Here is a 27,977-nt window from a genome sequence, read left to right on the forward strand (position 1 = left end):
TGAAATCATAAAAGTCGACATTGGACAATACAAAAATTCACAAACCTTGAACATCTAGACCTGAAGACACCACGCCGATGGGAGTTCCTTCAACCTTCTGCTGATCTCCATCTTTCTCAAGGGTTTCTGTGCTCTTTGGAAGCTCATCCATTCCCTCATTCTCCATCTCCTGCTCCTCTTCAGATTCCTCACTTTCACTGCTTGTCTCATCATCAAGATCTTCATCTCCACCAACCTCTGTTTTGTCTTCCTCCTCTACAGCCTTCACCTCATTCAGTTTGTCCACTGCTCTGAGGGAGCTCTTGCTTTCCATTTCTGATGTGCGTTCTTCAGATTCATCTTTTTCTCCAAATGTCAACCTCTGACTACTCCTCTTAGATCTCGTCTTCATTCGCCCAGGATCACTTGGTTTAATACCCTCATCTTTTTTTACAACAGCCTCATCCACCTGTTGTACCACAGTGACAGGTTCTGAAGGGAGTTCTGATGATGGTGTGGTGTCTTCCACTGCAAGGACTTCACTCTCTCCTGATTGTTTTGCTATTTTGTTTTCAATCTCATCTACATGTTCAGATTCTTTAAGGACTTGGTCAGGGACATCATCAAGAGCTTCGGGCACCTCAACATCCTGGGACATCATCTGCTCTAAGTCTTTCATTTCAATATCACCATCCTCATCAACAGCAGAATCCTTGATGACAGCATCAACAGGAATAATACACTTATTCTCTTTGTTCCCACTATCCTTGCTCTCCATATCAGTGGCTTGTTCTGTTTTGTTATCTAAACCTTCTATTTTAACTTCAACTTGAGTACTGTCCTCATCTATCTCTTGACTCATTGTATCCTTGATGACAATAACTTCCTCTCCTTGATTAGTCATGTCCTCATCAACTTCATGATCTGATTCCTCCTTAGGTCGTTCGCTGTCAACAATGTCCTCAATGCCTTCTTCTTCATGGGACTGATCAAGGGGTTCCTTTGAGGCCTTTTGTTTCTTGTTGCGCTTCTTGATTTCCATCCTAGATAGCTTGGTGCCAGATCTTGTCCTCACAGGTCCAGGAGAGAGAATCAACATCTTTGACCTCAGCCTACGAGATACTGGTGACTTTGACCTTTTGCTAACCTTGCCAGACCTGGTGTTACGGAGGATTTGACTACTGGTAAGAGCAGAAGTTTTGGGGGACTGTGGCTTCCTCTCAGACATGACCTGCGGAGGAGATAGTCTCTGTTCTGGGGACATATCTTGGGCAACCTTTTCAGCTAAGACCTTTAATGACTTTGGAGATATTGCATATGACATAACATCCTCATTAGGTAAATCTACACTTGTCTTCGCTGCTGCTTTTTCAGTTTCTGATATATCTTGCTTTTCTGGAGTGGAGCTTCTACGTTTATGTCTTTTCTTTCCACTGGAGGGAGATATTTCTTTCGCTGCCAGTTTCTTGGCCATTGATCTAAGTGCCTTTGGTGATATTCTTTTGGGAGACTTCAACACTTCCACAGCTGTTGATTTGTTGACCTTGTGTCTTCCTTCAGGCGAATTCAAAGCTTTCCTGAGTATGTCCTTAGCACATCTTATTTTAGCACTAGGTCTACATTTTCGTCCAGACCTAGTCACAGTCAAAACCTCCTCTCCTTTCACAGCAGAAAGGGAATGCTTTGGAGTATCCTTCTCCTTGATCTTAGTCAGCATTTCAGCCAATTGGTCCCTAGGGGGTGTCTCAGTTGTAGGGCTGACCTTATCTTCCTTTGTACTCGGTGTCATAATTGGAAAATCCACTTCTGAATCTTCAGATGAATTACCAGCATCTCTAACCTCTGACTGTGGTATATCTACATTTGCTTTAGTCTGCAGTGATGCTTTGATTTGAACAAGAGGGATGTCATCATCCTCACTTGAAATACTATCATCCAACTGAGAGTCTTCACTATCCTCACCAACCGTAGGCAAGGCCTCACTTTGACCATCAGAAGGGCAGGTTCCAAACAGGTCTTCAGAGCTACTATCGGCTGTAGGTTCTGTCACGCGAGTTGGAGCTGCCAAATCAGCTTCCGGCAAAACTTCTTTCTGATCTTCGAGAATTACTTCCTCCTGTTCCTTGTTCTTATCTTCTTGCTGTTTCCCATCAAACAAACCTGAATCAGCTGCAAGCCTTCCTGAAGAACCTTCCTTCTTTCTTTTAGGAACTTCTGATTGATGCTCTTGTGAAACTTCTTTGTCTTTGGATCTTAAATGCCTTCTCTTTCTTCCTTTAGTTCCATCTTCACTTTCTTCTTTCTGATTAACTTCTTCATTCTCATCCATCTTCCTTGATTTACCAATATTCCTTTGTATATCTTGTACTTCACTCTCACTTTCTTGACTGTCATTATCTAAAGAACTTGTCTTCTCTTCTCCTCTTCGAGACCTCTGTCTTCTCTTTTCAGATTTTTTCACTTCTGCATCTTCTAGGCTTGGAGCTGTATCTGGCTGACTATCTTGAATCTTTTGGGATCTGCCCCTCTGGCTTTTAATTTCTTTTTCTTTATCTTCTTTTTCTAAGGCCTGACTCTCATCACCATCATCTATTTTTCTTGACCTTCTCCTTCTGGCAGTATCCTTAACCTGCAAATTTTCCTTTTCTTGGCTTTCATTCTCTGAGTTTTGAGATAGCTTAGACCTTCGTCTCCTTCTCTTTACTTGTTCCACATTGACGATATTTGCACAAGTAGAATCCTGGGAGTTTTCCTCCTCATTTAGCTCTTGTGACCTTGCAAAATCATCTTTATTGCTCTCTGACTTTTGAGGCCTACCTCTCTTCATCGCTGTGGACTTTTCAGGTGATCCTTCGACAGATTGCACCACTTTGTCAACATCCTTCTCGGCCCCTACCTCTGATAACTGAGGCTTGACCTCAATGACCGTTTCATCCATAGTCTCATCCATGCTTGAGAAAAGTTCTTGTTGACTGCAAATAATATCCTCATCAGGCATGGCCTGATCAACAACGTGATCTTTTATTCTTTCCAGATCAGGCCTAACTTCATCATCTTTCTGAGTCTGACCAAAGTCCACAGCTGGCAGATCATCAATAGTGTTGGCATCCTGATCGTTCAAATTTCTAAGGCATTCTTCAATACTCTGGTCTAGATCATCACCCAATGGCGCTATCCCGTCTAGCTCATATCTCTCAGCCAATTCTGCAAGGTCCTGTTGACTAGCCTGTAGGGAATTCAGATCTGTCACTGTCTTTGAGGGGCTATCTTTACTCTTAGGGCTTGAAACTTCACTGAGAGAATAGGATCTACGAGCTGACTTTGGTGTTCCTCTTCTGTTGTGTATCTCATCTGATCTGTACCTCCTTAGACGAGGAGTTCCCCCTTCTTCGGAACCCCTTGCAGAAGTGTCATCCTTTGGTTTCTTGAAGGGACTCTCCTTTCGAGTGTGTCCTTCACTGTATTTTGCAGCCCTAGGACTGTACAGTTCAATATCCTGTTGGCTTAACTTTTGCAGCTTAATGACTGGTGTGCTAACAACTTTCTTAAATCTACCATCTGGGAGAACATCAGTCAGATCTTCAGCATCCGAGGGCACATCTCTTTCAGGACTTTCTTTCTGGGCAATGGCAGGTTTGTCATCCTTCACAGGGCTTTCGACACAGGATTCCGGAATGACGTTATCCTTGACTGGACTCTCACCAACATCCACTGGCAAAGAGTCGGAAATATCACAAACATCCGCTTCTTTCACAGAATCACCTTTTACTGGACTATCACCGACAACTACTGGCAGAGAGTCAGAGATATCACAGACACCCACTTCTTTTGAAGAATCATCTTGTGTCTCGGGCACATCGAATTCTGCATTTCGTTGCTTCACCTCATCTTCCGCAGCCGCTCCACCGGACAGTAGTCTCAAGTCCTCTTGAGATTCCTCTTGGCAGGTGTCCTCCACTATCACCACAGATGATTCCTTTACAAGCTCGGGCAGCTCCTGGACAGCATCACTCCATATATCCCCGGTACTACTATCTTCACTAGCATCTTCTATATGGTTACCACCTTCAATAAGAATCTGTCCAGCATCTTTGATCGGTGAAGACATCTTCTTCACTGGTTCAAAAAAGGTCACCACCCTTCTGGCTGGCTTCTGCGTATTTTGTTGGCTGCTTGGTAGAACAATCAGACTGTCATCTCCGTTGGTGTCTTTGGTATTTTCTTCCTTCTTCTCTTCTTCAGCTTCGTCCTTTGCAGCGGAAGTTTGTTCTGTTATTCCTGAGAAGTTGAATTTCTTTGACTCATCTGGGAGGTCCTCCACTTCTGGGGTAGGTATTGGGGATCTGCACAAACAAAGAAAATAATTATAACTATATTTTTGTGTTATACATGTATATTTCTCATAAATTCCCTGTTATAGTGAACATGAATTAAAAGAAATAATTAAGTTTTATAATATTTATGGTGAGAATTGGAGCCAAAGCCATTACTATTATATCTTTATCAACTCTTGCTCCAATTTATTCAGTATCAATAGTAGGAATCAGTGAATTATCTGAATAGAAGTTTGACTAAGATATTATAGCATAGGCAACAATTGACTTCTGAAATCTCTACATCCTATTATTTAGTATACAGAAAACCAATACGAGTTGCACATGGTTAGCGAATCTCATTGAGAAAATTTTTACAAAGTAGTGACAGAAACGAGTCCTACATTCAGTAATTGCTCACAAATAAGAGGCAAGGTGGGTGTTTCATAAACTTGTTCGTAAGTTAACAGCGACTTAAGAACGATTGGTGAACCTTTCTTACGCGCTAAATAATCACAAATCACCATGAATGGTTAATATCATTTACCACAAGAAAGGATCAACAGTCGTTCCTTTCCAGAGATCATGTATACTTACGGTGTTTGGGACTGGCTCTGGGTCTGGGTCAGGTCCTTGAAGGCCTGGGTATCTTGGGACTGGTCTAAGCCATTATACAGGGCCAGCGAGACCCGCTTGGTCCTCATCACCTCCTTCTGGTGCTCCGTCAAAACACGCTTCTTCTTTGGCTCAGACGAGATAACTACAAAGGCCTGTGGACGGATGAAATCAAGAGACGTTTATCACAATGCATTCAACAGTTTTTAACTTTCTCAAGATTTGTTGGTTGCTTTTGAGTGCTTTTATGGACTATCTCCTTCATATTTCATAGAATTCATTCATCACATTGCCTGTGCCATCCAAACAAATGAAATGACAGTGGAAATTATGATGGAATCATTAAAATCGTGTTTCCTGAAGCTTTTTGATATTTTATAGTGCCTGTGTCTCCTAGATCATTACTCCCATATGCACTCATAAAAAAGTTTACATTAGATCTGAGAAATAGTTCTTGAGTTCTCAAAAGAACAATAAATGGATGAAAAGACAGACAACCTGTGAATGCCTCTGGCGAGCACCAATTGTGTGTGTAGTTCTAAAGACTGATAACTTATAACCTTGGATCAACCCCCCACTCACCGTATTCTTGTCTTCATCAACATGCAACCTTCTCTTGGCAGCGTCCGTTGTCAAGGGCGATGCGAACTGCTTCCTCTTTGCAGACCCGGGGGAGTAGGTCTGGACCCTCCTACTCCGCCTCGGTGAGGTAATTTGACCCTTGACCGGCGAAGAGGCCTCTAGGAGCTTCTTGGCATCATCCAGTCGGTGGAGGAAACTGCCGTGCATCTTCTGGGGAGATGGGCCTCCAAAGTTTGGGATGACTGGCGGGGCAGGGGGAGCCATGACGTCATCAGGGTCTTCCGTCTTTATCAAAATGAGAAACAGATTAGAGCTACATTAATCCTACAGAAAAGCACATTTCTTAGTCATATCCATCCCTATGATCCAATACAATTCAGTGAAGTAATAAGGCATAGGGTCTTTGGCCTTTATCAAAATGAGATACAAAACTGTATTGCTTCTACGGAAAAAACCATATTTCTTGGTCATATCTATCAATATATTTCCAAGAATTTATAAAGCATACAATCTTCATTCTATATCAAAATGGTAAGAGGATAAATGCTGCATTAATATCGAGGATACACACCTCTGTTGTAAATTTCATCAAATATTATATCTTCAAATTACCAATAACTCATCAAGTACTAAAAGCTGTTACTAAATCACAACCATTCAAATAAAATACTAATCAATGTTGATTTAGTCCTGATAAAGTGAGATTACTTCTTGAGGGATTAGGAAAAACTCACCTCTGGAATGACAGCATTTTCACTCAAAATATCTTCCTTCTCTGACCATCCTGGAAGAGCTATCTCTCCAATCATTTTCATCTTGGCTAAGCAAGGTCTAAATGAAATGAAGATATAGGAAAACTTTACTATTAATTCATGTTCAAAAAATTTACAGAAAACTATTATTCAAGCTATAAACTGGTTTTGAGATATTATCCCTTTTAGAGCACTTACCGGGGTAATCATTATTGACTAGAAGATTTATTCTGATACACATTCTGAACTCCTGGATGGCAGTTCAGCTAGTCACCTTTAAAGATGTATAAATGCTGACCACATGTCAATATTTTTGAGAATATAAAATGGCCATATGAATAAAATGCAAATTTACAAGTGCCATATAAGGGCTTTATGAAAAATGGTCTGAGATTTCCATGTTTTTCCATTCAGTATAAAATCAATAAAAAAATCATTACATAATTCCTAAAAAGCCAATATGCCATACTTACTTCAAGACATCGGGATATTGCAGCGCGTCTTCATTCCCAAATGTGGACGTCCAGAAGACGAGAGTGTAATTCCGTAAACTGCGCTTCTTATGCGTGAAGGCAGCTTCCAATGCCGGCGCCATCACGTTGAGGAATGCCGAATCAAAGCCCTTTGAGTAACGGTTCTGGACAGTGGTCGTGAGATCGATCCAGAGACGTTCTAGTTTATCTTCTATTGCACTGAGGTAGTCTTTCTTAGCTATGTTTGGGCTGTATGAACAATAGAAAATTGTTAACAATTTCCTTACCAGGTAAAGGGGCATATGACACATTTCTTTGAATTGGGGAAAATTGCCCCACATTTTCTTAAAGATCTTGAGTGGCGAGGAAATTAAACTTCACTTCATGCTAATTCAAAAACAAAACATGGTATATAAAAGGAGTGCTGGATCAAATAATTTTTAGTCATCTTCAAACTATTATTTTCCTCTATGATCTCACACTTCACTCACATTTGAGTGCATTTTCGTTAATCTTTTGCAGCAAAGCCTTGAAATTCTATTCATAATAAAGCTGAATTCCATTTAATTTGAGACAAGTAAAATCAAGTCACCTACCTGGCAACAAAATGCATGAAATGTCCTAAGGGTTTGCTCCAGTTTATCAAGATTCCATGAATGTATGAGGGTAGACCCACTCGGCAACAGTCTGACATAGCACCAATAAGAGACTGTGAAGCCGAAAACCAGTGTACAACATCGGTCTGAAGAGAAATTTATAAGAATCAGATATGGTGTTAAGGATGTATTTGATTCACAAAAATGATCAGTTCAAGTGAGCTTTTATGAATTTGACAATTAGGACCTCCTTGCCTGAAGCACAAAATGTAAAAATAATGGAATTCCACGTGTTTAGGGAGGAATGAAACTTCATTTTACATGACAATGACGAGAAAATCAAAATATTTCATATTACATATAATAAAATTCAAAAGAAACAGTGAGTGAGTGATGTCATCAACTCTCTCATTGGGATGTAACTGGCTTGTTCATATAACTATTTTGTTGAAAATAAGCGAAACTTTAAAATGCCATAACTTTCTTATTTTACATCCGATTTTGATGAAATTTTTAGTGTTGTGCTTGTTGAATTTTTCTCTTTTTATTCAAATCAAGTGTTTGTTGGGGTGGACTTGTCCTTTAATTTTCATAAAATTTTCTTCGTCAGTAGGGAAAGAAATGGCAGATGGACTAGCATAGTTTGCATCGAGTACAAATAAGAAATTTTGCTAAGTTTCTTTCAGTGCCAGCATTAATGCAGAAGGTCATCATCTTACTGATGATGCAGTGCCAAATTAATTATCCGACACTTTTCAACATTTGATGGTGATGATGATGAAGATAATAACGAAGCTGACGAAGAGTATGATGATGATGATGGTGATGATTATGAAAAGCTGATGTTGAACCTGATGATGATGAAGATGATGATGCTAACGATAATCATAAAGGTGATGATGACGATGAACATGAAGATGATGATTATGAAGATAATGACGAAGATAAAGACAATAGCGACGATTATGATGATGGTGTTCATGATGATAAGGATGAATAATGATGATAATGATAGAAATGAAAAACATTCAAAGATACTTTAAACATACCTGACTAAGTGAAGGTGAAAAGAGAGTTGTCTGCTTCTTACAAAGATCTGCACATGCTTCTGTCACACAAGCAACCAGCTTGACCAGCGATGTGAGGTTACCTTGGTAACGGCTTTTGACCTTGGGTCGTTTCCCTGGATGGCGAGGTGCTAAATGGAAAAAAAGATGGCCAAATATTACAACATGTCTAAAAGTTAATACAAAAATATTTAAATAAATATTAAGTTTTAAATGTGATTAATTACAATTCTAAATCCTTGTGCAGAAACTACAAAAAACCTAAAATGCTACAAAAGAAAATCAGGAGTATGAAATGGAAGTTCTGGGCCCCATGTCAAAGAATTTCATACAACTGGGGAGCGTTTCATGAAAGGACTTGTCAGATATTTTATCCGACAAGTCCCACTTTATCTGACAGTTACCATAGTAACAGTGCTTTCAGCAAATCAAAATCCAGAAAAGTTGTCAGATCTGACAACTTGTCTGACAAAAATATTGATGAAACGCCCCCCCCCTGTTGTAACTTTGCCATTATGGCAACTATAATGGTAATCTTGATTTTGACTGGCTGCTGAGCCATGTTGCCATGGTAGTTGCCATGACAAAGTTACAACAGTTGTAACTCTTTATGAAACAAGCCCCTGATTACTTACATCCTGGTGTAGTTACAGTATAGTGTGACAGATCAAGGTTCTGGGTGATCGCGTGACAAACCTGGCTTACTGCATCAATGTAGTACCATTTCTGAGAGAAAAAAAAAGATTAATGTATACACAAAGATGTCAGTACATATATAAAACCACTTGAAATAAATATTCACTCCTTATAAGTCATTTTAGTAGATTTCGTAGAATTTACCTATCTTCTTTAACAATGCATGAAAGCAAAGCAACAATCCAATCCAAACATAATGGTCAGGAATATGATAATAATGAGGTTTTACAACAAGTGGAATGCCTCTGGCCGTCTCACCTGCATCACGCGGTTCAATATAGCAGCAGTGCTGACTTTGAATACTACTCTAACTCGCACAAGATGTTCAGTGATACATGGTTACTCTTATGTCCACTTTTTATGAACGAGACCAATAAACTTACAGAGATATGATGGTTATTCAACAAAAAACCCCAACATGGCCAAAGTTCATTGACCATACATGACCTTTGACCTTGATCATGTGACCTGAAACTCGCACAGGATGTTCAGTGATACTTGATTACTCTTATGTACAAGTTTCATGAATAAAATCCATTAACTTTCATAGTTTTGATGGTAATTCAACAGATAAACCCAATTCGGCCAAAGTTCATTGACCTTTGACCTTGGTCATATGACCTGAAACGCGCACAGGATGTTCAGTGATATTTGATTACTCATATGTCCAAGTTTAATGAACTAGACTAATAAACTTTCAAAGTTATGATGGTAATTCAACAGATACCCCCGATTCGGCCAAAGTTCATTGACCCTAAATGGCCTTTGACCTTAATCATGAGACCTGAAACTTGCACAAAATATTCAGTGATGCTTGATTACTATTATGTCCAAGTTTCATGAATCATATCCATAAACTTTCAAAGTTATGATGGGAATTCAACAGATATCCCCAATTCGGCCAAAGTTCATTGACCCTAAATGACCTTTGACCTTGGTCATGTGACGTGAAACTCATGCAGGATATTCAGTGATACTTGATTAACCTTATGTCCAAGTTTCATGAACTAGGTCCATATATTTTCCAAGTTATGATGACATTTCAAAAACTTAACCTCAGGTTAAGATTTCGATGTTGATTCCTCCAACATGGTCTAAGTTCATTGACCCTAAATGACCTTTGACCTTGGTCATGTGACATGAAACTTTAATAGGATGTTCAGTAATACTTGATTAACCTTATGGCCAAGTTTCATGAACTAGGTCCATATACTTTCTAAGTTATGATGTCATTTAAAAAACTTAACCTCAGGTTAAGATTTGATGTTGACGCCGCCGCCGCCGCCGTCGGAAAAGCGGCGCCTATAGTCTCACTCTGCTTCGCAGGTGAGACAAAAAATATAGGGAATTATCTCGCTGACTGTGAGGCATTTGCTAAAACTACTTTATCATATAACCTACTCTGCCTCTTGTGAGATTTGTTATTAAACCCATTGAATATTGTAACGGTCACAAACCATATACAGTGACCACTCACTTCCAGAAGACAATAGAGCAACTGTATTTTTCTATCAATGAAATGCTACATGTACACTTCTAAAGGGTATTTTTCTTCAAGATTATTATGTTATATGACAAGGTACATCATATTCTAGGATGAGTAAAAAAACCCATTTTGACGTGAACTTTGACCTACTGACCTCTAGAGCTGCTCCGGTGACCTGGGTCAATAGCTTGCTACTGATATCCTCACAGCATTGGTTGGCTTCAGCAATGGTCACCCTTGAAGCTGACCGTGCAAACGCCTCATACAGCTCTGACCATAGCTTCAATAGTGTCTTGACCGTAGCCTGTGAGCAAAAAATTGAAAGAAATGTTGTTGTTCTGTTGACCCTAAAAAATTGTCACATAAGAAATTCATATCACTCAGTAAAACCTGTCTAGGTAAACTGTTTATAAGGACTGCATGTTTATAAAGAATACAGTTTCATTTCCATAAAATATAACCTCATGATGAAGGATACTTTAAAAAAACATTCAATTGAATTTGATTTGAATAGAATTCATTTGCATCTGGAATGCAGTTTTCCATTGGTTAATTAAAAAAAATAAATAAACATAAAATGGAATGAGCACACAAACCAATACACACACAGCCATGGGTATAAGAAAGCAAAACTTTATTTTTTCTTAATTAAAAGGCGAAAATAAAACTTGACCCAAAAAATACAAAATCAACATAAGGGAGTTATTTCTGAGCTTGGAACTGAAGTTTTCTTTAATATGTATCATTCAATAAAATAGTTCCATTATCCTTCACATTTATATGCAGCTTTTGAGAAACAAAATCAAGGGGCAGTTTTTTTGAAAGAATTTAGTTCTATTTCATTTACTTTGTCACATTTCTTCCGCTTAAATCCCCATGTCAAGTAAAATTGTAAATTTCCAAATACTTGGAAGATGAAACAGGGAAGTGTTTTATTGGAGTACTGTCAACGATTTTTACCGAAAGATGTTATAAGCTACTGAAACCCTCGCATCTGATTGGCCGAGAGCATATTAGTCAGTGGAAATCAGAAAAAAATATTCATGTAATACACCCCATACATTGGGATCGACAATTGCCCTTACCTGAGTTAGATCAGCTGTGAGCAAGTGTTGAATGGGAAAGAGCAAACAGGCAATCACAGCTGAGAAGTCATGCTCAAGGGAATCACCTTGGTTTACTTCATTTGTCTGAGGATAAAAGAGAAACATGCATTATATTTCAAATGATAGTCACAAAGCTGTTCATAAGTTATGAACATCTTTTCAAACTGGCGACCCACACTAGGCATTGTGGAATGCGCCTATAATCCATGCTATGTGTGGCAGTTACATATTGATGCAGAGGTTCAAGGTTCAATTCCGATCACGTCTTTCGGATGGTGACTCAAAGGTCGGTCCCAGACGTAAATAATCATATCTGATCGATACACATCTGTAAAATCTCATTCACACACACACTAACACCTTTTGTGTGAGCTGAATCAACAAATCAATGACAATTTGGTGTAGATCATTTCTTACGAACAGATCACCACTCATTAGTAAAGTAGTATGTAACTAATGAACAGCCTTATGAAACGGCCCAGGGTTAGGCATTTCATAAAGCTGTTTGTAAATTATGGGTGACTTTAATACAGACTGGGTACCCTTCTTGGGCTAAATGGCACATCCATACAGAGCTGACTTAGCACCTAAAAACATATTCCAGTCTTTTGTAAAGACAGCTTTATGAAACAGCCACCTGATGTACACTTATATATATAAAATTGTGAACAACCAATCCAACAAACCACAACCAGGTTATAGAGAGTTAAGTTCTTCCTTGTTTCGGCTAATAATTGAACTAGTTGTAATATTTGGCAACCTAGCGAACAAAGAATTTTATATCCCACTGACTTTGTGAACATGATGCTGCTTAGCATTTTGCAACATGTCCTACCATGCCTTCAGACTAAAATACTTTGAAATTAAAACAAAGCTCTACCTTCTCAAATAGGAAGATGAGGATGATGATGAACAGAATTTGTATAGTGCCATTTATCGGTAAAAACATTAAATGCACCGACCCTCCCACCAATATTTAAAATATCATTCACACAGTTGCTGAAGAAGATAAGTCCTTAGTTCTGATCTGAAGGACTAAATTGTTATTACAATCACCAAGTTTGAAAACATTACCTGAACAATATGTTGCAATAATGGACCGGCCAACACACTCCACATCCTCCAGAGGGCCTCCTTGCTGGTAACGGAATCCGAGACCTTGTCAACCGTTGCTATGACGGACTGACTGAACCCAAGGAACGTTCCCGGCGATGCCATTCCACATTCAACCAATCGGATGAGAATACTGAAAAACCTACCATGGTACAAGAATTAGGAAGATAAAATAACTCTTTGAAAGCTCGTTTGATTGGTTTAGTCTTAAAATGCTTGAATTTGACAATCAGACAAAGGTAACAAGAGAGTTTAGAAGAGCAAAATGAGTATGTCATACAGGTTACCCTCAATTTTGGGGTCAAACCGAAACAAGTTTTAAATATTTTTGCAAATCATGAATTTTTCTTGAAAATTATCAAATTCATAATATTATAAAGCAGGTAGATAGAGTTATGTTATTGAGTATCGTCTTAGTCGACTTAGTCTCCTGAATATGGGGTATAGTTCCTTACCTTTCTTCAGGCTTTGATACGACTGTTGTTTGGTTGAAAAGAAGACTGGTTAGGTAAAGAGCCGGTGTACCCTGTAAATAAGAATAAAAAATAACCTTCAGTACAAAAATTGTCAATCCTGTCCATGCTTTAAGATATCTAACTTTGTCTCCTGTCTGAAAATCACAATTAGTGAAAATTTTGTCACAGCATTAATGCATTAACCGGTGTGTTGGCTCAGTTGGCAGAGCGTCCGTCTCACAACCAGAAGGTCGGGGGTTCAAACTCCGGCCGCATCAGACCAAAAGATGTTAAAAGATGGGAGTTGCTGCTACTCTGTTTGGCATTCAGTAATTAAAGGGATAGAGCCTTGTAGATCTGGCAGTGCACAGCGGCTGCCAGGCCCATGATCAATTGGGCAAAACAAATTTTCGGAGTATTTAATTTCTGGTGTCTATTTCGAATAATAAAATATGGATTTTAAGATTTTAAGATGTCAACTTTTTTAACCCTTTCATGAAGTGCCTGTTGTCACTTCACTCACAAAGTACAGACCAATTTTATCTGACAGAGAAGTGTTGCAACAAATTTGTCCAATGAAAAAAGTAGATAAGTTCTAAATGAATACAGAGAAATAATTAGGTACATTATCATTGTCAAACATTGTTTAAGGAATATGAAATATAGCAATCCACACACAAAATGAAATGAAATTCTTCATAAGGTTGGTATCAAACCTATGCTAAAAAAAAGAAAAGACCACCCTATTAGTCTAAATGTGTTACTTACATGCATAACACCAGCGCTTCCGGTGTGATAGCTTGAAGATGATAGTACTTTCTTTGGCAGCTGACTTACACAATCAAGAAGTTTCTATGATATTAAAAGATACACAAAAGACTTAATACATACTGGCTTATGGTGTCCAGGAACAGAAAAATTACAAAACAATTATATTGATATCATTTCAACTTCATGAAAAATGGCTTGTTTTGTGATTTAGAAGAAATCTGGAATAACAAAGTTACAGATATTTTTACTGTTTACAATATGGCCACACAACTTTATAGGAAAAACTCGATTTGGAAATGATATATATTCAACACTGGAAATATTTTCTACCTGTAATGCTTTGAAATATTTTCCTAAATGATTCTGAAATGTTACTTACTAGAACTGTTGAAGGAGGTAGTTGGTTTGAGTTGACGACTGTTGTCAAGTGCTCTGTGAGAAGGGCGAAGACTCCGACACTGTCCCGCTTAGATGATCCCTCGAGGACCGCTCCAACCTGCTCAACAAACTCGCTGAATATCCTTAGCGGAAGGTCACCTGGATTCATCAAAACATTAAAAAATAGTCGATATCATAATCAAAAAATGATTGGCAGAAATCTATCACATGACCAGATATCTGTTTCTGCTAAAAGGAAAAATTTGCTGACTGACCAGTACTAATGACTCGTTATATTGACCAATCATGATTTTGAGATGAGGATGGTTTAAAAGATAACAATGATCCACATCACTAGTTTATCAAACATATATATAAACACATCATTCTGCTCAGGCATTACATGTAGAATAATATTACATAGGCTATGTAGATTCAAATCAGTGATAGGTCAATACGCCATCACGTGACCATAGCAGTGAGGATCGCATTTGTTATATTCTAGGTTTTGACGTCACCTCAGGGAATATACTGCGTAGTATTTTCAATTGCGGCGTTATATCCACTAAGGTGACGTCACTCGCTGCATACAAGTTGCGCAACAAGGTAGTTTATTTGATGTACGCGTTAGTGTTAACGCGTCGATTGCATGAAGAACGCGCTTGATGTATTTAAAAAAAAAGTATCTATTATGACGTAGACGGATCAGAGCTGTAGCAAGAATTTCGCTCTTGAACCAGATGCAATTTCTGATGGCGAATCCACATACTATATAATATAACAGATATTGCCTGGTCTATCGTTTTAATAAATAACATTTCAACTCCCCTCCGAAGCTATATTTTTCCTCAGCGCTGCGCGCTTCGGGCAAAATATATTCCCTTGGGAAAAATATAACCCCATCGGGGAGAGGAAATGTTATATTCAAACTCTAGGTAGGCAATATCTGTATAATATCACACACTTGTTACCTTTGAAACAATCCAAACACCTTTGGCTATGCCTTGGGCATGTTCATTTTACTAATGTCTGTGATGATGTGTATACCATTATCAGATTCTTCCTGTAATTTTCATGAAATAAATAACTATACAATTTTTGTAGATGAGGTAGTGGGCAACGTGCGTGCCATTTTTCAGTGCGATCATGCAGTCACCGGCCAAGATCTCAAGAGGGAATCTGAAAACCCTTCCCTGCAATATGACCTCACATAACACCACTGCCTAAGTTATATCAATCTAATGCCATCAAAGGATACAGCCATGGATGTCTTGACTGGCCTTAAAGGGGAAGTTCAACCTGACAAAAAGTTTATTGTAAAAATACCAGAGAAATAATAAAAAATACTGCCGAAGGTTTGAGAGAAATTCATCAAATGATTAAAAAGTTATTAGAATTTCAATTATTTGATTTGTGACGTCATATGCGAGCAGTATTCCTACACAGCGAATGGTAAAAAATCAATAAAATGTCATTTTCTCAGAAAATTGAAAATGGTTTTCACTGTACCTTTTGTATATCAATAGACAAATCATTTCACACCCGATCATGAAAAGAAAACAAAATTAAGTCATCAGGAACGACACAAAATTTGAAATTCATACATTCTATATTACATAACACATGGGGCAGCTGCTCGTTTATGACGTCACAAATCCAGAATTTTGAACTCTAATAACTTTCTTACTCTTTAACGGATTTTCCTCAAACCTTCACCAATATTTTTGACTATTTTCTCTTCAATTTTTACTACAAAGTTTTCTTCAGGGTGAACTTCCCCTTTAATGTGGGCTGATTTATTTTTTAAACTTGCCACAATACTTAAATGAAGTAATAAAATCACTCACCTATTGTCTCATCTTGGAAGAACAAGACATCCATTACATAGGGGGCAAGACATGGGGCAATCTTGCTGAAAACGCTAGGGCTACTCAATAATTTCTGTGGTAATACATCTACTGTATCTGTGAAATGGCAAACATACATATCAGAATAATCACAATTAAGTTGTAGTGAGGATTATTGTGGTATTCATTCAGGAAAATTGGTAGGTTACAGAACATTACAATGGATTATATTGGGGGGGGATACAGTACAAGCCAAAAGTTTGGGGCCACCCTCAGATTCATTTATTCAAATGTATTTATACTGAATGGGCTATGGCAGATCCATTACATCACACACAATACTAAAATCAATGAGAAATCAAATTTTTGGCCCCCAACATCTAACGCACATTCATAATCTAAATACAAGTTTGATGGTTCTTGCATTGGTAAATACAAACTAAATCAACATAGTTAGATCAAGGAATTGATCATATACCGTACCGTACAATAAAAAGTTTGCAATTGATATCTCTGATACTTTTTCGATCTATGGCAAAACATTTATTGAACCTCCAGCCCCCTTCCCTTACACTCACCTGGAGCACCTTTAGCAGCTTTCGAAGGCTCCTGAATACCCAAGATGGCTGCCAACATACGAACCCCTCTGAGTTGAACGGAAGCAAACGTCTGTTGAGCACCGGTGCCGTTCAGAGAGAGGTTCAGACGAGGGGTGATGGGGCTGGTGGCTGGAAGCATTGCTTGATCAGAAGGAAAAAAAAGAAAAATTTTTACTTTGCGAAAGATATGTTGGATCGGGGGCACTTTCCACAATTATCTTTAACACTTCTATCCTTTGTTAACCACGGCAGTTTTATCAGGACAGAGGGTTCTACCAGGGGAAACAAACGACTCATTTAAATATGGACAATGAAACCTTAAATGAACAGATACTGCCAAAAATATAGCGTAGTGAAACCAAACATCTTACCATATCATTAAGCGAAGCAGCCCTATAAGACCTAAAGGCCTCATATGACCAAAATAAGATAGTTAGGTCGGTCAGTCAATATTTCTCTTCTGCTGAGCTGCACAAAGAATATCATGCATTGGATTATTTATTCATGCAGTCAAAATGCATGTCTTAATTTTTACTAAGCAATTGAATACAAATTTGAGCAAATTCTCAGCCAAAATCTGACATTTTCTCACAAAAACATAGTCTTTGTATATTTACGGCTTAGTGGAAAAAGGAAGCGACCATGATTTTTCTCATTTTAAGGAAGGTCAGGTAATGGCAAAAAAAGCAATTTCTTTTTTCGACCTTACTAAGGACACCTTTTGGAGGAGTGCCGTCTTACCTGTTCTTGCCTGAGGGGTGCTAAAACCCTGCATAAACGGGGGCGCAGCAGACCCTCCTTTGTTTGGGGTCACGACCCCTGCCGAACTAGTTCTTATTGATCCTAATGTGAACTGCAGGAGGGGTGCACAAACCTGGAAACAAAAAGAAAATATCAATGAAAACTAGCAAATGACAATTTTAGCTTTTTCAATGTGTAATTCAATTTTTATTTGACTGTGCTCATCATCTTCATCAGGTTTTGATACTTTTTGTAATTCATACTGTGATGTGTCTCAAGTTTAGTTTACCCTGGTACATGTAGTTATCATTATTCTGTATCATTTCTGCCTACTGTAAATTTTTAATAATTTGACTTTGCTATGAAAGATCTACTTTGCATGGACCCACTATCAGATCCAGGAAAGGGGAGGGGGACAGAAGGCCCATGCCCCCCCCTTTGTGAAGCAAAATTAAAAATTTGTAATGTAAAAATGCCATTAAGACAGAAGTGTGCCCCCTCCCCTTTTTCGGGGACAAAATATAATTAATTCTTTTTCTTTGCTTGTTAAATTTTTCCTCGTAAAAAATGTGCCCCCCCCCCCCCTTTATAAAATACTTGAGCCGCCCCTGCATGCACGATTCTATGCCTCAAGGAGAGAAAATTTGTGGAAAATGTAAAAACAATCGTGAGTCAAAATATCATTAATTATTTTTTTTTGCTTGTCAAATTTTCCTCATAAAAAATGTGCCCCCCTTGGAAAATCCTGGATTTGCCCCTGCATAGACCATTCTTCTATGTCTCAAGGAGAGAAAATTTGTGGGAAAAGTAAAAACAATCATTGTGAGTTTCCACAGGAAGATGATAGTAGAAAGATCTACTGCAAAGGATTTCTCGACGGAAGCCCTCTCAATCTGGGGTCCATTTCATAAGAGAGTTACAACTATTATAACTTTGTCATTATGCCAGCTACTATGGTAACGGTGCTGAGCGGCCAATCAAAGTCAAAGTTTCCATGAAAGTTACAATAATGGCAAAGTTACATTAGTTGTAAGTCTCTTATAAAACATGCCCAAGAAATAAAACTAATCATTTGACATGATGAAGTCAATATACAGTGACATTCTTTCCTGCATTTGAACCAAATTACTACTGATTTCTTTGAATTACATAGGTCTTGTACAGGGACCAATGGCTTCCAGTTGGCAATGGGATAACCTGTTATATACTGAACTCTGTTTTTTCCCCATAGGCTTTCTACTAGGACCACCTGGTAGGCAATGGGTTGACTTGTTTACTACTGAAAACTATCATACCCACAGGCTTTCTGAAGGGGCCATCCAGGTTTCAGCAGAAAATGGGTTAACCTGTTGACATGTGTATTCTGTGAATCCCATAGGATTTGTACAAGGTCCACCGGGTTCTGGCTGGCAATGGGTCAAGAGATCATGAAGGAATTAGAATGTAAGCACTTTCTTACCACTTGAAATGTAGATGGCAACCTCGTCCCCAGGGATGATACCAGATACCACCAAGTATCCAACTTTGTATGGACCACGCTCTCAAACCTGATGCTGGTAGCTAGGAATGGCTGCATGAGCAGTTTCAACCTCTTAGCATTACTCAGGACATCTGGAAAAGGGTGAGAATTGAAAAACAAAATATGCAAGATAGCTGGAAAAAGAGTTGGAGTGAACTAGTTTATTATATGGTTCTATGAAATTGCTCTGGCATTCATTTAAATCAAACTAAAAGACATTCACCCCAAATCAATAACCCTAATCCTATTTGTGGTCTGAAAGCCCTATATCATCCACAACCCTGATCACAGTGTCTGCCAAGAAATTGAAGACAGGAGCAAATCTCATATTAACTGATAATATTAGAGGGCCTTGTAAGGAGCATGAAACATTTACAATTGCACTGACCAACATGTACAATCAATCAATCAAATCAAATACATGATCAATAGCTAAACTGACATAGGACAGATGCCAATCCTAGTATTCCACCATCAGAACGAAGTTTATTGAAAAAGTTTTAAAAGATGATTTGATGGTTATGAAAGTAAGAGATGAATATCAATCCATTATCAACAACCAGACATACATCACAAACTTTATTACATGTACATAAGAACAATTGCTAACTTCATAAAAAACATGCATTCACATACCGAGATCGAGACTAAAATTATCGATGAGTGCACGCCAGCTCCTGTACGCCGTCTTCTTAACTTCGGGTTGTGGACTTTTGAAGCCGAGCTCGATAACGGTGAGAAGACTGTTTATCAGACTACCTCCCTTGTGCAATGTCTGCCAAAAAACAAGTAGAAAAGGATAAGGTACATGAAAGTTTTGGGAAGATATGGAGGAAGTGGGGAAGAAATAGAGATGACCCAGGCCAGGTAATTTTTGTGAGAAAATAACGACATAGCATTTATAAAGCACCGATTACCTAGTTGCCTCTTTTTATTGGCGCACTATATATTGCCTTGCTATAATATGTGGTAAAAATAACAAAACTGATAGACACATTATAATAATGGATATAATACTAATGTGACTACAAAAAGCACCAATTTCACTCAGTCAAGTTGCATAGAGAATTAAGAACAAATAGAAAGTTTTTGACAAGATTCTTGAAAGGGTCTCAAGAGCCACAAGTTTTTATATCGTCAGTAAGGCTATTCTCAAATGGGCTATATACATCAGCAAAGGATCATGGAAAATCACATATTTAATGAAAAGTGCCATGCTCATTTTTCTAATTATTGAGAAATTAATCTTTATCTTCCAGCATCATTTGGTATTCTATTCTATTCATGCAAAGTTACAAATACTTTTAATGGCTCTGTTCTTCGATTCTGTGAGATATACTTATGTGGTTTTTACAAATGGACTTTATCTACAATACTGTACCCACAACCTACAAACTCACCTTTCCCAGTATTGTGACATAGTACGTCCATACTTTTAACATCGACAGTTCATTCCTGGCCCGAAACAATTTCACCATCTCCGTCAGCAAGACGCTCTTCAAATCAGCAACCAAAGGCCCAACTAGCTCCGCCCTTGCCTGCACCATGGCAACCAACCCAAGGTGGGTGGCGTGGATGGCCCGGTCCCGGATCTTTGGAGCCATGTGGACCAGGTTCGGAAGGAGGAGTTTACCCCAGCGGGCCGCGTGGTGAGACATGTCTTCAGGAAGCTGCTCTTGTAGCCTGGCAGTAGAAAATTTGGGAAAAGAGTTTTCTTGATAACCTCGCCTTGATAACAGCAGAGTTGTCATTTGTAATGTTTAAAATCAAAAGAAATGTGATACATAGATTGAAATTCAAATAATTACTTTTTCAACTAAACAGTTCTTCTGTAGTTAACCAAGAACCTGATAAATACAAGAAATAATACATAAGTGGTGAACAGAACCAGAATAGAAGACAAATATTGACGTCTCTAGTACTTCAATGTGAACATAGTCAAAAATGAAATAACACATTGTATCAGTGTTTCTAGAGAACAGAAAGTAGCCACTCCATGTTTTCTCATGAACTTTAACAATTGATAGAAAGAAACATTAGCTGCAAGGTTGTTCGAGAGAAAATAAGCGAATGTACATGTAAATCGTTGAACTGTTGGATTCTTAAGAAACTCAATAGGGAAGAGGAGAAAGAAACATCAGTGAGTTAATGCACATGGAAAGCGATGAACTGTTGGATTCTAAAAAAAAAAAAGGAGCATTGCGAGGACGAAGAAGAGAGACAGAAGAGGACAGAGAGGGAAGATTTTTTCTTGCTTACCTGATAATGACATCAATTGATTCATGTTGCACAGTTAATGATTTAGCACTTCCTTCCCCTTGCACAGCTTTCTCAACACTACACAGGATTGTATGGATCTAAAGCGGGGAGAAATTCAAAGATGAATACATTAAAGATAAATGAAAGTAGATACAATAAACACTGATTATACTACAAAGTGTGTGAAACCAAGCTTAATTGTCAGTCGTTGAGGAACTAAATCTGGTACAGTTAAACTGAACTTTGTGAAAATCTTGAAATCTATGCTATCAAATATTCACACTGAAGATCACCAAAACAGATAAGCCCACGTGGGACAGTGTATTGTTATTGATTTGAATGTCGGGCTGACGCTTGACCCGAATCCCGTGCTTATTTGCTTATTTCTCAGCAATTACACAATTTCTTCCAGAATCCTTTGGCACATATTTTTTTATTTATACAAACAGACACTTTGGTGGTCATTTCATAGGATTCTGTATGAACTCATTTTGAAATCTTTACCACAACTGGAATTTATCTTTACAGTAGAGCAAGCTATATTTTCTCCACATAACAAACAATACAACTTATCTCCACAAAGTGGACAAAATGGAAATAAAATATCACAAAAATGTCTGTTAACATCTCGTCTTGAGCAAATCTAATTTAGTATGCAAGGCTTTGCCTGTCTCGTGGTGGTTGGAATACCAAATCTTGGGTCCCGTTTGGTAATGACTTGTTATCAAAATATACATGTATACATAACAAGCACCATAACAACTTTATAGCAAGCCTTACAAGCTTACTATCAGCCAATCAACTTGAAGATTTCAACAGCTTTAAAGAGAAATACCAGTAGTTGCAGTAAACACTGATTTCAAGAGAAAGTCTGTAAAACCAGGCTTAATTGTCAGTATATCATCGAGGATCTAGATCTGGTACAGTTACATAAACTGAACTTTATGAAATCTTGAAATCTACGCTGAAAAATGACACACTGAAGATCACCAACACAGATAGGCACACGTGGGACAGTGTATTAATATTGCTGGAATAAAGACCCGACGGAAGTGGCCGAATCCGCGCTTATTTTGCTTATTTCTCAGCATTTACACAATTTCTTCCAGAATCCTTTGGCACATGTTTTTTATTCATACAAACAGACACTTGGGTGGTCATTTTATCAGATTCTGTAAAAAGTCATTTTGAGATCATTACCAAAACTGGAATTTATCTTTAAACTGTCATTGCAAATTTGTTATAATAGGTTTTATGACATGGGCTTACAATAAATACGTCAGTCGATAAGAGAATGTAATGGCATAGTGAATTAACTGAGCATTGTGCCAATGACAATCGTTTGGATTTGTAAGCTTTGCTCAGCAGTGGCTGACGATCTTCATTCCACCAAGAAGACCGTCTTAAAGATATTCTTCTCTTCTGATTTCCCACATCTCTGACTATCCATTGACTCGCTTTAGTACAAACTATTAAGTACTATACAATTCACATGTGCATGCCCATTTAAATTATGATGATGGTGGTGGTGGTGATAAGGATGATGATGATGGTGAGAAGGATGATGATGATGGTGGTGGTGGTGGTTGTGATAAGGATGATGATGGTGGTGTGGTTGTGATAAGGATGATGGTGGTGGTGATAAGGATGATGATGGTGGTGGTGGTGGTGGTGATAAGGATGATGATGATGGTGGTGGTGGTGATAAGGATGATGATGGTGGTGGTGGTTGTGATAAGGATGATGATGATGGTGATGAGATGAGGATGATGATGTAGCACATAGGTATCATGTTATAATTTGAGTACACCCCCTACCCGATGAAAATAGGCCTACCATCTAAAATGAGAATGATTGGTGTCAGTTCAACACCATGGTTCCATGACATTTGCTCTGGCGACAATTTCTCTGCTCTAAATCCCACACACTAATCGAATGACCAACTTCGACCCTAGGTTTATAAACACTATACCTACCCTTCACCTAACATAAAACCCTATTGCAACCCTTACCCTATATCTTAGACAAAATTAAGCCCCGAGCAATTGTCAGAGGAGCAAATGTCGTGTCATCACCCAAATAATCAAAATAAAACCGTTGAGAAAAGTTACCTCTCCTTTGATGATTTCTGGTTTTATGTTTTGCTTTGCGAGACACCATAATGCTCTGGTGCAGAGACTCTTATCATCCGTCTTCAATAAACAATTGCATAATGCCTTCACGACAAGACTGCACTGTTCATTGGTAAATGCCCTGTAAAGATAAATGAAAATAAAATGAAAAGGGGATTAAAGGATGAATGGATCAAACTAACTATTGAAGCATTGTTTCTTTCTACAGGTAAATTAATTTTGAGGAAAGTGGAAGCCTAATCTGAATAATTATTATTTAAATCTTATTTTCAGTATGATTGGACAATGTAAGAACATTACACATATATTTTTAAAACTATATTGGAAATTTCTTTGAGCAATACAGAAAGGTGATGTAAACACTGGAAAAGAAATGTAGATCTGGAAAACTGCAATTCCAATGTGACTCGCTTGACATACATGGAATCTGAAAGTTAGACAATGCAGAAATAAAAGACAAATAAGATAGTTGCAAATTTGAAGAATTATCAAGGGGTTAAGGAGGGGTATTTACCTTAAGATCCCCGACTGATTGAGGCAGAATCCCATAGCAACAAGAGCAGCTTGGACCATGCTCGTGTCCTCTGACATGACATCGGTACTGAACTGACGAACGAAGACACTGACATCGATGTTTGTGCTGTCCTTGATCCTTGCTGCATCATTATTATTAAACCAGCTGTATCAAGAACATTGATTACAAAATAACATTATTTTTCTGGCTTGCAATAAATTAGATTGCATATTTGATTAGCAAAGATAAATGTACATAGTAGTCGGTATACAGCTTGGAACCAGAAAAATTTTAACCTCTCACATATTGATTTCCACCAGGGACTATTCTATCACTCAAATACTTGTTCATGGCAGTCGGTGAATTTTTGCGAATGTATCAAGTGACATAAAACAATGTTCAATTCAACAAAGAAAATTATTACTGTAAACTATATTTGAACTACAAAAATTACTACACCCCCCCCCTCTGTAAGTGATTTATGAGAGCACTGACCAAAGTAACCACTTTAAAGCGTCTTTTTGGGGGGTTTCTTTTATAATGAAAATGAATACTGGTATTAATATCTTAGCTATATGCATTCTGAATTAGAAAAAAAATCTATGCATGTACAGAGGGTTTCTGCAATTCTTGCTTCCTCACAAATAACTTAAAAACATTATAGCAAGTGCTATAATACATGTACATGTAGTAAAAAAATAGTATTACTACATCCTAAAGAAATTTGATCTTTTCAGAGCCAACCAATGACATATTTTAATGGATCAATGTAGATCTATAACCACACATACAGGATGTGAAGAGTTGAGTTAATGTTCAGTTTTATCCAAATTTATTCTTAGTAATAACGGATTGATCCTTCGAGTTGTCTTACTTGGAGATTGCCTCGTAAACAACCATCCTGTCCTCGCTCGACCCGCCATCTTGCTTGCCCTGCAGCTTGCCCAAGACGGTCTGGAACGAGGAAACTTCTTGGCTAACATCCGTTGCAGCCGTTACCATCATGTTGGTTTTCATCCAAATCAGATCAACACAGAGAAAGCCAGGTACCTCACAGTCTGGTCTGTATCATGTTGCAACATGTGAACGTCTATGAAGAACAACCTGAGACAGAAATTTATAATGGAATAAAGTTATTAGTAAGACCGGCCAACACAGTTGATGTTCTTCTGTGTTGATGATCGTGTCATGTCGGCAACACGGTGTATTAGCATTCTAGACCTTTAGCTTTGACATCAGGGAAAGGGGAAAATGATGATTTCAAGTTCGTTTTGGTGTTGACATTGGTCATTTGGTGGTCTTAAAGCTTATAAACGAGTGCAACTCATCAGAGCTTTTATCAGATTAAATAATGTCACTAACACACAGTCAAGATCTACCAAATCCTGCAAGTTGGAAAATCACAGGCCTAAATTCTAGATTCTTCAAATAACTTTATTTGAGACGTCTCGTATGACAATAAGATGATCAACAGAGGTATGATCATGATGATGGAGCTATCGAAATGAAAGTAACAATATAACAAGAGTTAGCACTGGCAGCCTAGGCTAAGCCTGGCGTTAATGTTAGGCTGAGACAAAAAGAATTCACAACAATAATAGTCTAGTCTAATTATTAGTTTTTATAAGATTCATTGTTAATGTAAAAATCTAATGCTAGATATCTAAGTTACTAGATCTACATAGTCTTGAGGACTCCATGATGATGTCTTTTTTAAATACTTTGACATATACTTCATCATTGGAGTCTTGAACCACTCGTCACAAGTAAACACTTACGCATTACATATTACAATACTTTTTTTTAATTTTTTTTTTACCGAACTTCCGAACCAGGCCTTTGCGTTCGGTTCGAAGTGCCAAGTTCAGCGAACTTCCGTTCGGTTCGGCGTTTTGGTTGCAGCACTACTGCCAGTGCTCTGTTTATAAAAGGATTAACGGTGACGGTCATTGGCCCAAAGGAGGGGATTCGTTGAATGTCCACTCGAGATAGGTCCATGATTATACTAATCATTTATTATCACGTATTAAATTTTAGTATTTGTGAAATAATTTTTATCAATAAATTGTTCTTCAAAACGGCATTGCTAACCGGATGTACGTCATACATAAGCGGTTCAAGGGTCGACCCTATAGTATTGTGTTGTGTACATTTAGATCAAGGGATTTACATGACATCGGTCTGGTAAGAAACCTTCATTTTTTAACATTTTAATTGACAATTTTTTTAAACTGGTGTAGAGATTAACAAGTGGAATGCCTCTGGCCGTCTCACCTGCATCACGCGGTTCAATATAGCAGCAGTGCTCACTTTGAATACTACTCTAACTCGCACAAGATGTTCAGTGATACATGGTTACTCTTATTTCCCTTTTTAATGAACTAGACCAATGAACTTACAGAGATATGGTTATTCAACAAAAAACCCCAACATGGCCATGGTCAAGTTCATTGACCTTACATGACCTTTGACCTTGATCATGTGACCTGAAACTCGAACAGGATGTTCAGTGATACTTGATTACTCTTATGTACAAGTTTCATGAATCAGATCCATAAACTTTTAAAGTTATGATGGTAATTCAACAGATACACCCAATTCGGCCAAAGTTCATTGACCTTTGACCTTGGTCATGTGACCTGAAACGCGCACAGGATGTTCAGTGATACTTGATTACTCTAATGTCCAAGTTTAATGAACTAGACCAATAAACTTTCAAAGTTATGATGGTAATTCAACAGATACCCCCGATTCGGCCAAAGTACATTGACCCTAAATGACCTTTGACCTTGGTCATGTGACGTGAAACTCATGCAGGATGTTCAGTGATACTTGATTAACCTTATGTCCAAGTTTCATGAACTAGGTCCATATATTTTCTAAGTTATGATGGGAATTCAACAGATATCCCCAATTCGGCCAAAGTACATTGACCCTAAATGACCTTTGACCTTGGTCATGTGACGTGAAACTCATGCAGGATGTTCAGTGATACTTGATTAACCTTATGTCCAAGTTTCATGAACTAGGTCCGTATATTTTCTAAGTTATGATGACATTTCAAAAACTTAACCTCAGGTTAAGATTTCGATGTTGATTCCTCCAACATGGTCTAAGTTCATTGACCCTAAATGACCTTTGACCTTGGTCATGTGACATGAAACTCTAATGGGATGTTCAGTAATACTTGATTAACCTTATGGCCAAGTTTTATTAACTAGGTCCATATACTTTCTAAGTTATGACGTCATTTCAAAAACTTAACCTCAGGTTAAGATTTGATGTTGACGCCGCCGCCGCCACCGTCGGAAAAGCAGCGCCTATAGTCTCACTTTGCTTCGCAGGTGAGACAATAAAATCACAACAATTTATGTGATTTTTATATTATTAAAAGATGGATTTCCTAGGGAATCCATCTGTGTTTACATGTGTAGTGATGGGCGGTTCAAGACTCCAGAGATGCCAATTTCAAAGACCAGCTATGCGTGAGATTTTCTGTGAATCTGAGTGAGATCACAGACATTGTGTACAATGTATATGGGGATACGGATAGGCTGTGATAGTTGCGTGAGACAGAGATTTGAGGGGATGAACAAGATTAAAAAATGCTCGAGTCTCACGCATAATGCTTGAGAATGGTAGCTCTGAGACTCCAATGATGAAGTATATTAAAAAGACATCATCATGGAGTCCTCAAGACTAAGATCTAGTCTTCCATACCCTCCGGGAACTCCCGCCCGCGAAGCAGGCACGGACGGGAGCTCCCTGGGTTACCTCCAGAATAGATAGATCTATTTGATTATGAGTGTGATAATGAGAACCCAAGTTACTAATACTAGTTAGATTCAAAGTTAGTCAAAACTCAGAATGAGGAATAACTCACACTGGCAACATTATATTATTAATCTAGACACATCTGTATTAAACTGTAAGTGGAAAGTGATTCATGATATTGACATTGGATTCTAACTGTAAAGACTAAGC

The 27,977-nt window shown here is 38.1% G+C and overlaps 1 protein-coding gene across 1 annotated transcript in view; it reads right to left on the reverse strand.

Annotated features, from left to right (window-relative positions):
• LOC121426140 (telomere-associated protein RIF1-like) overlaps positions 1-25,094 on the reverse strand; it is a 33,120-nt gene extending 8,026 nt beyond the window's left edge. The window contains exons 1-24 of the mRNA XM_041622312.1: positions 24,868-25,094; positions 23,994-24,158; positions 23,459-23,600; positions 21,348-21,445; positions 20,489-20,771; positions 19,725-19,863; positions 19,029-19,180; positions 17,570-17,702; positions 16,808-16,969; positions 16,230-16,346; positions 14,384-14,541; positions 14,002-14,085; positions 13,234-13,304; positions 12,740-12,920; positions 11,645-11,749; positions 10,714-10,863; positions 9,013-9,103; positions 8,360-8,508; positions 7,311-7,456; positions 6,715-6,963; positions 6,224-6,320; positions 5,490-5,774; positions 4,890-5,062; positions 46-4,322 (exon numbers count right to left, since the gene is read on the reverse strand). Coding sequence (XP_041478246.1) covers positions 46-4,322; positions 4,890-5,062; positions 5,490-5,774; positions 6,224-6,320; positions 6,715-6,963; positions 7,311-7,456; positions 8,360-8,508; positions 9,013-9,103; positions 10,714-10,863; positions 11,645-11,749; positions 12,740-12,920; positions 13,234-13,304; positions 14,002-14,085; positions 14,384-14,541; positions 16,230-16,346; positions 16,808-16,969; positions 17,570-17,702; positions 19,029-19,180; positions 19,725-19,863; positions 20,489-20,771; positions 21,348-21,445; positions 23,459-23,600; positions 23,994-24,158; positions 24,868-25,010 — 7,750 coding nt within the window. The 5' untranslated portion in view covers positions 25,011-25,094. The remainder of the gene's footprint in view (positions 1-45; positions 4,323-4,889; positions 5,063-5,489; positions 5,775-6,223; positions 6,321-6,714; positions 6,964-7,310; positions 7,457-8,359; positions 8,509-9,012; positions 9,104-10,713; positions 10,864-11,644; positions 11,750-12,739; positions 12,921-13,233; positions 13,305-14,001; positions 14,086-14,383; positions 14,542-16,229; positions 16,347-16,807; positions 16,970-17,569; positions 17,703-19,028; positions 19,181-19,724; positions 19,864-20,488; positions 20,772-21,347; positions 21,446-23,458; positions 23,601-23,993; positions 24,159-24,867) is intronic.
• Positions 25,095-27,977: the final 2,883 nt, after the last annotated feature.

The sequence above is a fragment of the Lytechinus variegatus genome, chromosome 13 (genome assembly GCF_018143015.1).
Source record: "Lytechinus variegatus isolate NC3 chromosome 13, Lvar_3.0, whole genome shotgun sequence".
Taxonomy (NCBI): domain Eukaryota; kingdom Metazoa; phylum Echinodermata; class Echinoidea; order Temnopleuroida; family Toxopneustidae; genus Lytechinus; species Lytechinus variegatus.